Source organism: Microcaecilia unicolor, chromosome 9 (assembly GCF_901765095.1).
Source record: "Microcaecilia unicolor chromosome 9, aMicUni1.1, whole genome shotgun sequence".
Taxonomy (NCBI): Eukaryota; Metazoa; Chordata; class Amphibia; order Gymnophiona; family Siphonopidae; genus Microcaecilia; species Microcaecilia unicolor.
Window position 1 is genome coordinate 176,523,583 of NC_044039.1, and position 14,467 is coordinate 176,538,049.

General features: G+C 41.5%; 1 protein-coding gene across 1 annotated transcript in view; it reads right to left on the reverse strand.

The window, feature by feature from the left end:
• C9H14orf39 (chromosome 9 C14orf39 homolog) overlaps positions 1-14,467 on the reverse strand; it is a 323,838-nt gene that overhangs the window by 225,565 nt on the left and 83,806 nt on the right. Inside the window, exon 8 of the mRNA XM_030213710.1 lies at positions 1,309-1,385. Coding sequence (XP_030069570.1) covers positions 1,309-1,385 — 77 coding nt within the window. The remainder of the gene's footprint in view (positions 1-1,308; positions 1,386-14,467) is intronic.

A 14,467-nucleotide genomic window follows, 5' to 3' on the forward strand; every position in this document is an offset into this window, starting at 1 on the left:
TGGAAGTGGAGTTAAGGGAGCAAATAGAGAGCAACAGAATCAGAGACTGGGACCAACATGATCTGAAATACAGTCACAAGAAAACAAAGGTAGAAAAAATCATTTTATTTTCATTTTAGTGTTTGGAATATGGCCAATTTGAGAATTTACATCTGCTGTCTTATTTTGCAATGTATAGCAATGTTCTGTTTTTCTGGTATTGTGCTGCATGCAGAATCTGTATGCTAATTTGGTTTCTGTCATTTTGGGTATACTGGGGAGGGGAGGGTGGGCTCTGAGAACTGGTCTGCACAGCTCCCTACAGTTGCTAAGACCGGCCCTGTCCGTCGTCGACCATCTGCCACCAGGCTGGGCCCCCTGCATTGAAATCACAGCGCCTCTCACCTCCGTGTGAAAGCGCTGCAGGCAGCAGCAGATCGCCTCCCTTCGGGCTTCCTTCCCTCTCTGTGTCCCGCCCTCACGGAAGTTACGTCAGATGAGGGCGGGACACAGGGAGGGAAGGAGGCCCATAGGAGGGAGGCAATCTGCTGCTGCCTGCAGTGTCTTCACATGGATGTGAGAGGCGCTGTGATTTCAATGCAGGGGCCCGCTGGTGCGCGGGGAGGGGGGACGGGTGTTGGGGGAGAGGTGGCGACCTTGGGGGGGGGGCCTGGGGGGTGGCCTTGTCCCGGGCCTAGCCCAGTCTCTCGGCGGCCCTGAATATTAGTGCGGAAAAATCAAGAGTAAACCAAAATCAAGACTGCAGATAACTGCATCAACCTGTAAGTTTGACAAATGTAATCAATCAAACTTTGATTGGCTAGATCTGAGTTTTTAGCTGAATACTTAGCTAGTTATGTTCAAATGAATATCTGCTAATTATCTAACTCGCTCAGCGGATCTTTCAATGTTTACCTAACTTCATGATATATTTCTATGTAAGTATCAAGGCTGTTACAGGCGTGGGGAAAAATGAGCTACTGCAATGGTCACCAAGCAGGGGGCAATTTGTGTGCTACCTTACCCTTTTGAGGCAGTCTGAGTTTGATAGCATATGAGCCAAATAAGAAAAGAGAGCAAGCATTGAAAGCAATCCTTGCCCAAACCACAGTTTTGCCTGACTACTCTGGTAAACATCTCAAGGCAAACAAAACCACTGAGTTTATTATTTTCAGTTCTCCAAATGTATTATTTAGCTCACTGATTTATGTCTGAAATATAATAAAGTAGTATTTTTCATGAATTAATATACATTTTTAAATGGATTATCATAGAATGAATAATCAATATAGCCATATAAAACTGACTTACAATCTATCTCCAGCTTACCTTTCTTTAAATTCTTTCTCTTTACCTAGATTTTTACTTTCTCCAGTGATTTCAGTAAGATTTGGATTTCCAAACTGCTAAAAATATGTCAGAAAGTTATTGCTGTAGTTGGATGAACATAAGATAAATTATCTAAGAAAAGACTTGGAAAACAGTCAAAACCAGCACTCAAAAGTACATTATGGAGGTAATTAAAAAAAGGCTTTCCATAAATAAAACTGAGTTTTGCATGTGGAGTTTCTAAAATAAGACGTTGGATACTAAGGATGTGATGCCATTTGTAATGACATAGGAAATATCAACAACATACCCCAAGTCATTGTATTATGTTGATAAACAAAAACAGCCAAAAAAAAAACATGGCATTTTATGTTTTTTTGTTTGAAAATAAAGCCAAGATACTTACCTGTAGAAGGTATTCTCAGAGGACAGCAGGCCTTATATTCTCACACATAAGGTAACGTGATCCCTCATTGCCCGATCCAGAGCTTATAACAAGCTAGTAAGAGTTTTCTGGCGCATGAGACACGTTCCACTGCACATGCGCAAGTGCCTTCCTGCCCACCACGAGAATGCACTTACTGCAGTACAATACTACAGCAAAGAAAAACAAAAAAAGGAGACAACTCCATGGGGAGAATATAAAGCCTGCTGTCCTCAGAGAATACTTGCTACAGGTAAGTATCTTCGCTTTATCTAAGGACAAGCAGGCCTATGTACTCTCACACATGAGGAATCCCTAGCAATCAGGCTCACCGAAAAAATAACCATTTGTCAATTGGGCCTCGCAACGGTGAGGACATAACACAGATCAACCAGAAACTATATACAAACTCAGTGAGAATGCAGCCTTGAACAGAACAAAACGGGCCTAGGAAGGTGGAGTTGGATTCAAGACCCCAATCAGATTCTGCAGTCCTGTTTGGCCAAACCGACTGTCGCGTTGGGTATCCTGTTTCAAGGCTGTACTGAGATGTGAAGTTGTGGACTGAGGACTACGTTGCAGCCTTGCAAATTTCTTCAACAGAGGCCAATCGAAAGTGGGCCTCTGTTGAAGAAAAAACATGCTGAATTTCTCCTTGACAAGGAATTTGCCCTTAGGACTAGGATGGGACACATCCCCCGTGCCTTCTTTTGCACCAGAAAGTACCTGGAATAGAATCCCCATCCTTCTTCCCCTGCTGGAACGGGTTTGACCGCATGGGCCTTCAGAACGGCTGAGAGGTCCTCGTCAAGTACTTGCTTGTGTGGAGAGCTGAAGTAATGAGCTCTTGGTGGGCAATTTGCTGGTTTTTGACTCCAATTCAGGGTGTACCTGAGACGGACTATTTGAAGAATCCACAGGTCAGAAGTACAAGTGGCCACCTTTCGTGGAAAAACTTCACCCTCCCCTCGACCAGCAAGTCATCCAGTATGGATACTTTTACTGTGGCTATGCTCTGCTGGAGCCAGTCAAAAGCTCATCCTCTGCTTTGACTGGGGAGCAGCAGGGGGCCTTGGACTCATGCTGTTGACGTGAACGAGTGCACTGGGGTTGGGCCTGCTGACGTGGGTGAGAGGAGGTGTACCTACGTCTCTGTAAGTAGTAGGCACCCCTTCTTGACTTGCCAAAATACCTCCTAGATGAGGAGGCAGATTCAGAAGGCATCCGGCGAAAGACAGAGTGGATGGTATCAGTGGGTTTTTTGATCTGGTCAGTGACCGCCTCCACTTTCTCACCAAAAAGGTTATCCCTCCCATTATGGGGCATCCACCAATCTCTGCTGAACTGCCTGTTCCTAGTCAGAAACATGAAGACATGAGTGTCTGCACATCACTATACTTTGGACAGAAATCCTGAAAACCACATCAAAAGTGTTTTAGGTGCCCCTGGCCAGCAACACACCTTCTGCTGCTTGGCCAACTGCCGAAGTGATTCGGCCTGCTCCAATGGGAGAGTCTGTCAAACCCTGCAGCTTGCGCACCAAGTCCCACAAGTACACACTCATGAAGAGCTGGTATGATTGAATACGAGACACAAGCATAGAGGCCTGAAACATATTCTGCCCAAAAGAGACCAAGGTTCTACCTTCCCTGCCCAGGGGGAACTCTTGCCCTTTTGGGTGCAGATTCAACCACCAGGGAATGATGAGGCAGCTGAGGTTTATCAAACCCAGGAGTACTCTGAATCTGGTACATGGTATCAATCTTTTTGGGAGCAGACAGAGGAGACTCCCACTTCTGCACAAGAACGTCCTACAAGATCTCATGCAGTGGGACAGTCACAGCCTCCCTAGGAGGAGACTCGTAGTCCAGGACCTCTAACATCTTGGCCCTGGGCTCATCCTCCACCTCCAATGGAAATGGAATGGCAGTTGCCATTTCCTTGACAAATAAGGGAAAGGAAAGGCTCTCTGGAGGAGAGGAGACTTTCTCCTTTCCTGTGGAGGGGAGGGATCAGAAGGGATACCATAGGAATCCTCCTCCAAGAAGTACCGTGTATCTTCAAACTTCCAAGAGCGCTCCTCTTTGGTGTCAGTCAAAAACTTTGCATGGGAGAGTTGAGATCAAGCTTGCCTCGACTTAGAGGAGCCATGCCTCGAGAGGGGTGTTGAGGAGTCGGCTCCAGCCAACTCCGGTGAAGCTTCCTCCACCAACGTCAAGGGAGTGCCTGCCTGGGTGGCAGTCAACACCGGGGCTGTACATGACACAGACATTGGAGGCCACACTGCAGGCTGAAAGAAAAGGGGGGCTGCAACAAGAGGCAGGCCCGGATGCACTCATCGAGGGCTGACACCTGGAAAGGCTGGGATGTTGGCTCAGAGACAGTCAGCGGATCTGCTGAGGTTGAGATGGGAGGCTAGTCCTAGTTGCAAGGAGACTGGCGCATCAGCACCTCCTGTATGGAGAGGGAGCGGTCCCTCTGTGCCAATGCTTCTCAGTTGCTGAATGCCTCGACAACCCGGAGCTCCCGGCACCATGAGTCTAGGGAGATCGATGCCGACACTTCTTCGCCTTCGCCTGAAGCCAGTCATTGAGGCAACTTGGTGCCGAGGACGACATCGAATCTTCATATCACCTTGGTGTCAGGTCCAACGCAGGCCAGTCCCGGGGGGCCCTGCACAGCAGCTGCACCGAGGCAGGTGGAGACACACTCGATGCACAATTGCTCCCAGTATCTACAGGTCTGATAGCCATATATACCGATGCTACTGATGCCGATGCAACATCTGACTCCGATGTCGGCACAGCCAATGCCGATATCAACACCAATGTCGAGGATTCGGACCTGGCTCCAAAAATCTTTTCATGCAGAATCTCTCTGGCCAACTGGGTCCTTTTCTTCATGCGAAGACACAGGACACAATTGGAAGGGCTATGATCAGGCACCAAATACTGAAGACACCAAGAACGGGTGTCCGTGCCAGAGATGGTTCCTTTGCACTGGGTACAGCTCTTAAAGCCACTGGGAAATCTCCTGGACATGGAAGGAAAAACTTCCGTGGCCAAATCAAATGACTCGGTGGTGCCAAAAAAGAGGAAAGCACCAGAGAAAATCAGAATGGGAGAACCTGACAGAAGTCATGGCCTAAATGCGGCCAAATGATGTGGAAAATAAAGGAAATTTAAAAGCGGGGAAAAAAAACCTAAAAACAATAAGGAATCAGCAAAACGTGGAACCCAAACTCAGGTACACAAAAACATAGCAAAAAACACCAAAAAGGCACTCCAAAAAAGCTGTTAAGGACCGAACTGTGAGGAGCAGAACAGAAACACAACCACTCCCAACCATGGTAAAAAAGAACTGCGGTAACCGCGTTCTTGTGGCGGGCAGGAAGGCTCTCACGCATGTCTCATGCTCCACAAAGCTCTTACTAGCTTGTTATAAGCTCCAGACCAGGCAATGCAGGATCGTGTTACCCTATGTGTGAGAATATATAGGTCTGTTTGTCCAGGAGTAGCCTAGTGGTTAGTGCAGTGGACCTTACTCCTGGAGGACCTTGCTCCCACTGTAGCTCCTTGTGAGTCTAGGCAATTCACATAACCCTCAATTGTCCCAGGTACAAAATAAGTACCTGTATATACTATGTAAACCAGTTTGAATGTAGTTGTAAAACCACAGAAAGGTGGCATATCAAGTCCCATTCCCTTTCCCTCAGAGGATAGTGCTCACACTTTGCACAGAGGGCACACTTTCCAAACAGTGTGCCTTCTTTGCAAAGAGGGCATACTTTTAACACCACTGCTCCCAAACTACAAAATGGCCAAGAAAACCAAAATAAAATTAAAATTTTCAAAACTTTACAGGAAGCGACACAAAACATTTTCGGCTCCCATCCCTACTGGATATAGGTATGAAAATATCTAATGGAAGCAATCCTACACATATTTTTAAACATTTTTAAGTGGACACTGCCAGGGGGAAAGTGAAACAAAGTTTAGAGTTTACAGGTGTAAGGGGCATTTCTATAATAGGGTGCATGGTAAGGGCCTATTCTATAAAATAGGCATCAATGATCCCTCTAAGCTGTGTAGCAATTCTCCACCTACATTCCTGCCAGTGGGAGGTGCTGTTTCAATATCACAGTTTCTGTCGTGAGAGGACAGGCAAGCTCTGAAGGACTCCAGGGAACCTGCCTGTCCCTAGCACTTGAAAAGATAATATTGAAGCACCACCAGCAGAAATGCAGTTGGAGGATTCCCGCACAGCTTAGAGAGAACACTGTTAGGTGTTCACTTTCTTTTACACAATACTAACAGATCAGGGTACATACACGCTTAACATTAAGGGTCAAATGCTGACACCAGCTATACAGCTGGTTTAAATGTGAGTACCTAAGCATGGCAGAAACCCTTGTAACTTACAATATTCTATAAGGTAAGCAACAAGGTGGGTGCTACACTCATGCGCTGCCTCTGTGTACACCCTCAAATTAAGTTAAGCTTGTATTTGCAGAATGGTGTTTAGGCAACACGCTGCCATATACATATATAAGTACATAGATGTACATGAATATGCTAGTATTCTAAACATTATATCTGTGATGTTTTCATAATTATATCTGTGATGTTTTTTATAAAATTATTTTTTTAAAATATTTTTTAAATTATATAAATATATGGTTGTTTATTATGATGCAAATGAAATGTTTTTATATGTTATGATATATATGTTTATATGTTTATAATTTTGTAGACCCCTGAGGAAGGCTGATATAGCCGAAACACGGACCCTGTTGGGTCCCAATAAAGGTTTTTGGAGCATCTTACCCTTGTGTGCGGTGACTGATCTCTTGATATTGAGCCCTCTCCACCCTATTCTTGGAGTATTCTAAACATTTACATGCATGTGTGCATAAATTTGTGCACCTAGTTTATAGAATTGCCCTGAACACTTTGCAAAATCTAAAGAATATATGTAAATCCTGACAGAAAAACATATGTATGTTTATATATACACATCTCTCTGCCACTGCTAGAAATATGTGCAAGTGACATTAATTGCTACTGTTTGCATTTATACCAGTTGCACGAGCTTATGCAGCATTTTCTAAAATTACACTCCAAGAATCTCCAAACTACAGAAACAAAATAAATAAAAACAAATACAGCGGTCAATATTCAGTGTGGTTTAAGAAGGCAGGAATGGCTCCTACCTTTTAAAACCATATTCAGCATCCTGTTCACCAAATAAATATTCAATGGTATTTAACCAGGCAGTGCCACTGGATATTGGCTCTGACCACAGTGACACCACCCAATTAGTGTCAGAGTGGTACATGGGTAGAGTTGGGGAGCAGTCAGCTATTATGCAGGCACCAGCCATATTCAGTGCCAGTGGCCGTATAGCTAAGCAGGCAGAAAGGACCGTACAAAATGCAGTCCTATCTTTGCCCGCTTGGTTAGGTTTATGTTTATCACAACTTGATGAATCACCTTTCTTAACAAATAAATCAAAATGATTTACAAAGCAATTAAAAATACATAAAAGAAAAAAGGAAAAGAACACCAAAAAATATATAGGAAAGAAACAATCATACCTAAAGCATTTAAAAAAAATAGTTTTCTAACTACTACATGCTCCTCTGGCACACCAACCCGCAAATGCAAATACACACTAAATATTTTTTACAAGATGGATTTTCAAAGCTGCTTTAAAGCTCTTTAATGAAGGCTTAGCTCTTAAATGTAATTGAAGGTTATTTCACAAAAAAGCAGCCAAAAAATAAAAGGTGCTTCTTCTTGTAGTTTCGTAATAGGCCCATCTAGAACTAGGTAGAATAAGTCTATGAACGTTAAGCAAGTGCAGACAACGTGTCAGAGTATAAGGGATAGTAAAAGTATATAAGTATTGCCAAACTGGGATAGACCAAAGGTCCATCAAGCCCAGCATCCTATTTCCAACGGTGGCCAATCCAGGTCACAAATACCTGGCAAGATCCCAAAAAAGTGCAAAACATTTTATGCTGCTTATCCCAGAAATAGTGGATTTTCCACAAGTCTAATTTAATAATGATCTATGGAATTTTCCTTTAGGAAGCCATTCAAACCTTTTTTAAACTCTGCTATGCTAACCGCCTTACCACATTCTCTGGCAACGAATTCCAGAGTTTAACTACACATTGAGTGAAGAAACATTTTCTCCGATTTGTTTTAAATTTACTACTTTGTAGCTTCATTGCATGCCCCCTAGTCCTAGTATTATTGGAAAGCGTAAACAGATGCTTCACATCTACCCATTCCACTCCACTCATTATTTTACAGACATCTATCATATCTCCCCTCAGTCATCTTTTCTCCTAGCTGAAGAGCCCTAGACGCTTCAGCCTTTCCTCATAGGGAAGTTGTCCCATCCCCTTTATCATTTTCATCGCCCTTCTCTGCACCTTTTCTAATTCCAATATAACTTTTTTTAGATGTGGTGACCAGAATATTCGAGCAGTGGTCGAACCATGGAGTGATACAAAGGCATTATAACATCCTCATTTTTGTTTTCCATTCCTATCCTAATAATACCGAACATTCTATTTGCTTTCTTAGCTGCAGCAGCACACTGAACAGAAGGTTTCAACGTATCATCAACGACGACAACTAGATCCCTTCCATGGTCGATGACTCCTATAGTGGAACCTTGCACGACGTAGCTATAATTTGGGTTCCTCTTTCCCACATGCATCACTTTGCATTTGCTTACATTATACGTCATCTGCCATTTAGATGCCCAGTCTCTCAGTCTCGTAAGGTCCTCTTGTAGTTTTTCACAATGCTCCCGCGATTTAACGACTTTGAATAACTTTTTGTCATCAGCAAATTTAATTACCTCACTAGTTACTCCCATCTCTAGATCATTTATAAATATGTTAAAAAGCAAAGGTCGACTTTGCTTCAGATATAGTCTTGTTAATGAGCCACATGGATAATCTAATTGAATCCTTTGAGAATATACAGCAAATGAAGTTCTACTGAAGTAGGAAACGGTTAAGATTTGAAAATGATAAAAGACCAGAAAAATTTGAACAAAATGAATATTGTTACAGATGATTAATATCGAGATTGTTGTTTTCCCAGAGTTCCGGGTATGACTCCTAATGTTTTTTTTCCTCTGAAATGATTCCTCTTAATATATTAATTCAAAAGGAGTGAAGCCTGTGAAACTGGGATTACTTTAATCAGCGGGAATTGGATTGGAGATTCAAGGGTTTGTATTGTTAAACAATTTCTGGTTTTAAAAGGGAAAAAAATGAAATCAGGTGTATTACTTTCACTAATATTGGACAATAAGTATGTTTCCAATGAAATTGATGGACTATGCACCGTTATGGTCTTGAAGAAACCAACCAAATGATCAATGTGGAATAATGATTTAGATAAATAATAACTGGGGATAATCGGGTTAATAAAACGTTTTCTTTGTTTGCTGTTGTTTAAATTGATCTCCTTGTCTTGTTTCACTCTCCGTATTTATTTTGTGGTCTAAGAAAGAGAAAGATTGTATAAAATCCATTTATCTTGTTGAGATTGTTTTTTTCTAAAATTGTTTTAATGTACAATCATCTCTGTTTTACTGTTTTGCAAGTGATCCTTGTAAAATGAAAAAATTATAAATAAATGATCAAAAAAAAAAAAAAGCAAAGGTCCCAGCAAAGACCCCTGGGGAACCCCACTATCTACCCTTCTCCATTGAGAATACTGACCATTTAACCCTACTCTCTGTTTTCTATCTTTTAACCCGTTTTTAATCCACAACAGAACAGTACTCTCCAATTTCTTCTGGAGTCTTTCATGAGGTACTATGTCAAACGTCTTCAGAAAATCCAGATACACAATATCAACCGGCTCACCTTTATCCACGTTTGTTCACCCCTTCAAAGAAATGTAATAGATTGGTGAGGCAAGATTTCCCTTGGCTTTCTCTCATTAATCCATGCGTTTGAATAGACTCACCGGTCTATAATTTCCCGGATCCCCTCTGGAACCTTTTGTAAATAAATTACATATTACTAACAATAGTTCCGCCAGTTTATTTTTCAATTCTATCAGTACTCTGGGATGAATACCATCTGGTTCAGGAGATTTGCAACTCTTCAATTTGTAGAGCTGCCCCATTACATCCTCCAGGTTTATAGAGATTTCATTGAGTCTCTCCAACTCGTCAGCTTTGAAAACCATTTCTGGCACCAGTATCTCTCCAAATCTTCCTCGGTGAAGACCAAAGCAAAGAATTCATTTAATCTCTCCACTATGGCTTTGTCTTCCCTGAGTGCCCCTTTTACCCCTCGGTCATCTAGCGGTCCAACCAATTCTTTTGCCGGCTTCCTGCTTTTAATATTCCTAAAAAAAAAATTTTTTTACTATGTGTTTTTGCCTCCAACACAATTTTTTTCAAAGTCCCTCTTTGCCTTCCTTATCAGCGCTTTGCAGTTGACCTGACATTCCTTATGCTGTTTCTTATTATTTTCTGTCAGTTCCTTCTTCCATTTCCTGAAGGATTTTCTTTTAGCTGTAATAACTTCCTTCACCTCACTTTTTAATCATGCTGCCTGTCGTTTGGTCTTCTGCCCTCCTTTTTTAATACACGGAATATATTTGGCCTGGGTTTCCAGGATGTTGTTTTTGAACAGCATCCATGCCTGATGTAAATTTTTCACTCTTGCAGCCAATCCTCTAAATTTTTTTTTCACTGTTCTTCTCATTTTATCACAGTCTCCTTTTTGAAAGTTAAACGCTAACGTATTGGATTTCCTGTGTATAGTTACTTCAAAGATTTATCAAATCTGATCTTATTATGATCACTGTTATCAAGCAGCCCCAGCACCATTATCTCCCACACTAGATCATGCGCTCCACTAAGGTCTAGAATTTTTCCTTCTCTCGTCGACTCCTGTACCAGCTGCTCCATAAAGCAGTCCTTGATTTCGTCAAGAAATTTTACCTACCTAGCATGCCCCGATGTTATATTTACCAAGTCAATATCGGGGTAATTGAAAACAGCCATTATTATCGTGTTGCCCAGTTTGTTTGCATCCCTAATTTCCTTTAACATTGCTACATCCGTGTGTTCATCCTGGCCAGGATGGTAGTACACTCCTATCACTATCCTTTTCCCCTTTACACATGGAATTTCAATCCACAGTGATTCCAAGACGTGTTTTGTTTCCTGCAGAATTTTCAATCTATTTGATTCAAGGCTCTCGTTAATATACAACACTACCCCTCCACCAATTTGATCCACCCTATCACTACGATATAATTTGTACCCCAGTATGACAGTGTCCCATTGATTATCCTCCTTCTAGCAGGTCTCAGAGATGCCTATTATATCTAATTTTTCATTTAGTGCAATATATTCTAACTCTCCCATCTTATTTCTTAGGCTTCTGGCATTCACATATAGACATTTCAAAACATGTTTATTGTTCCTATTTACATCATGCTCAGTACTTGACAGTATTAATTTGCAATCTTTTGATGTTTATTCTTATTTAAGGACACCTGATCTACTACGGTCTGTTTTGCAACCTCACTATCGGTGTTTTGCAACCTCACTATCGGGATAACCTATCTTCCCTGTTGTGGTTACATCTTTGAAAGATACATTATCCTGAACCATGCGCTTTTGAGCAACTGTCAGCCTTCCCCCAGTTTCTAGTTTAAAAGCTGCTCTATCTCCTTTTTAAATGCCGATGTCAGCAGCCTGGTCCCACCCTGGTTAAGGTGAAGCCCATCCTTTCGGAATAGGCTCCCCCTTCCCCAGAATGTTGCCCAGTTCCTAAGAAATCTAAAACCTTCCTCCCTGCACCATCATCTCATTCACGCATTGAGACTCCAGAGCTCTGCCTGTCTCTTGGGCTCTGTGCATGGAACTGGTAGCACTTCAGAAAATGCTACCCTAGAGTTTCTGGATTTGAGCATTCTACCTAAGAGCCTAAATATGGCTTCCAGAACCTCTCTCCCATATTTTCCTATATCATTGGTACCCACCAGTTCCTCCCCAGCACTATCTAAAATCCTATCTATGTGATGCGTGAGGTCCGCCACCTTCGCACCAGGCAAGTCACCAGGTGATCCTCACGTCCACCACCCACCCAGCTATCTATATGCCTAAGGATTGAATCACCAACTACAACAGCTGTCTTAACCCTTCCCTCCTGGGCAACACTTGGAGATATCCTCGGTGTGAGAGGATAGTACAAGGTAATCCAGTATGAATTGCTTTATGGGTCAATGTAAGTACCTTAAATTGAATTCTTAAATTAACAAGTAATCAATGTAATTTCACCAGCAAAGGAGTAACATGATCTGAGCATCTTGCATGACATAGTAAATGAGCTGCTGTATTCTGAAGGGTTTGAAAACTCTTCATTCTAGAAATTGGGAGACCGGCATAAACTACATTACCGTAATCCAAGTAGGAACAGACAAAAGCATGAAACAATGTATGTAGTGCTGTAAAATCCAAAATGCCTCTTACCAATTTAGTCCTTCAGACAGCAAAGAAACCCCGTTTCAAAACTGCTGAAATCTGATTGGAAAATGATAATTTAGAATCAATTAAAACACCTTAAGCATAGGAGCCAACTTTTCAAAATTATTGGGGGGTGCTAAGCCCAGTGGAAATAACTCTTCCCCGGACACATGCAAGGAATTTTCTCAATATTGGGGGTGCTCAAGCACCCCCAGCACCCACAGAGTCGGCTCCTATGACCTTAAGTATTTAACAGAGTCAATAAGGAGAATTGGTTTACCAAACAACACAAGTGTTATAGAAGAAACCAAACTTTGGCCTGTAAACCAGCAGATAAATCACCTTTTTTGAATTTAAGATCAAGTGATACTCACAAAGTCAAAGAAAATCTCTGTCCAGACATGATTGCAATAATGAAAATTCAGGATTAGTAACAGACACATAATGGACAAGTAAGATATCGTCTGATTAAAATTAAGAACAAAATCACAAAGATTGAATTAGATGCACTACTGGACTCAAATACATATTAAAAAGAGCCACGGAGAATACAGACCCTTGTGGGACCCCACAGGTTAGAGGACATATATTTGAAAGTTCCCCCTGACTATTCATTCTAAATGAGTGGTCCTTTAAAAGAGAAAACCACTTCAACACTGTACCACCAATCCCAATCACTGTAAGCTCGTGCAGTAGAAGATCGTGATAACATTAAATGCATCCGACAAAGTCAAGTAAAACTGCTAAAATAATCAGACCTCCATCCAGCTTATGATGGACTTCACTCAGCAAAGAAGTTAGGACCAATTCTATACTGAAACCTATTCTAAACCCAGATTGATGTTGGTGTAGTATTAATGATGCTTGGTCCTGTAGTTGCAAAAAGACAATATTTACAATCCATTTTGCCAGAAATGGCAAATTAGAAATTCAATTCAATTCAAATCAATTTTTGTATACCGCTAATATCCCCTTTCCAGGGTTCAGTGCGGTTTACAATCTAGGTGAGACAAAAGCAGATAGTATTAGTATGAGGTATGAGAAAATTAGATATCATTGATGTAATGTATGAGATCAAAAATATTATAAGAAAGGATAGTAGGTGGTACTAGGAGGTAGAAGTTGTAATGGATTTTTATGAAGCAGTCTTTAGGAAGAGAAAGGTTTTTAGCTTCTTCCTGAAGCTAAGGCAGCTGTTTTCTGTTCTGATGGCAATAGGTAGAGAGTTCCATATTTTAACTCCAAGTACAGGGAATAGAGAGCTGAAAATCCTTCTGATATCGAGATGGCTTTTGAAACGCTGACGCTAGCAACAGTTGTTCTTTCAGCCTGTTAGATTGGACCAGATGTAGCGAAGCGATCTTAGCAGGTGAAACCCTGTAGGATATGAAAAACTAAACAAGCAGCTTTGAACCTGAATCTTTCTGCTATGGGGAGCCAGTGCAGTTTGTTGAGATGAGTTTCTTATTTCCGATCTGAGGAAGAAGGGCGACCTTCGAAAGCTAATCAAGAAATGTATTATGTCCAATAAAAAAGGTATCATCTTATTTTCTTTTCCATGTTTTATTTTGTTTGATTTCTATTGATAACCTTGAGATGAGTTGAAACACTGGTATATCTATTTAATCTGCATATTAGTCTAGCAGCTGTATTCTGTATAATTTGCAGTTTTTTCTGATACGGACATTTAATGCCAAGAAATAGATCGTTACGGTAATCCAAGTGAGGTAGGACTAATATTTGGACTAGTAGTGCGAAGGCTTTTTGATTGAAGAATGATCTCAGTAGACGTAGCTGTCTCATTTTGAATAGTGTTTTTTTTTCCATAGCTGGTTAATATGGGATGAGAAGGTGAATAAAGAATTGAGCAAGACCCCTAGTGCTCTGGTTTCAGACTCAACTGTAAAGCTACGACCATTGGGCAAAGATATTGATGATGGGACCTCAACTCCCTGATTTCAGAACCATAGGACCTTGTTTTTTTGCACATTCAATTTCAGCTTATTGGTCAGGGCCCAGGTGCTGACAGCAGTCATGCCATTCTCTACTGACTAACTTGGGTCTTTGTTTGATGCTGTCACTGGTAAGAGGAGCAGGATGTCATCTGTGTATGATAATAGTAGTTCATTAAGACACAGGTGTATTGAGGCAAGGGATGACATAAAGAGATTGAACAGGGTACATGAGAGGGGAGATCCCTGCAGGACCCCACAG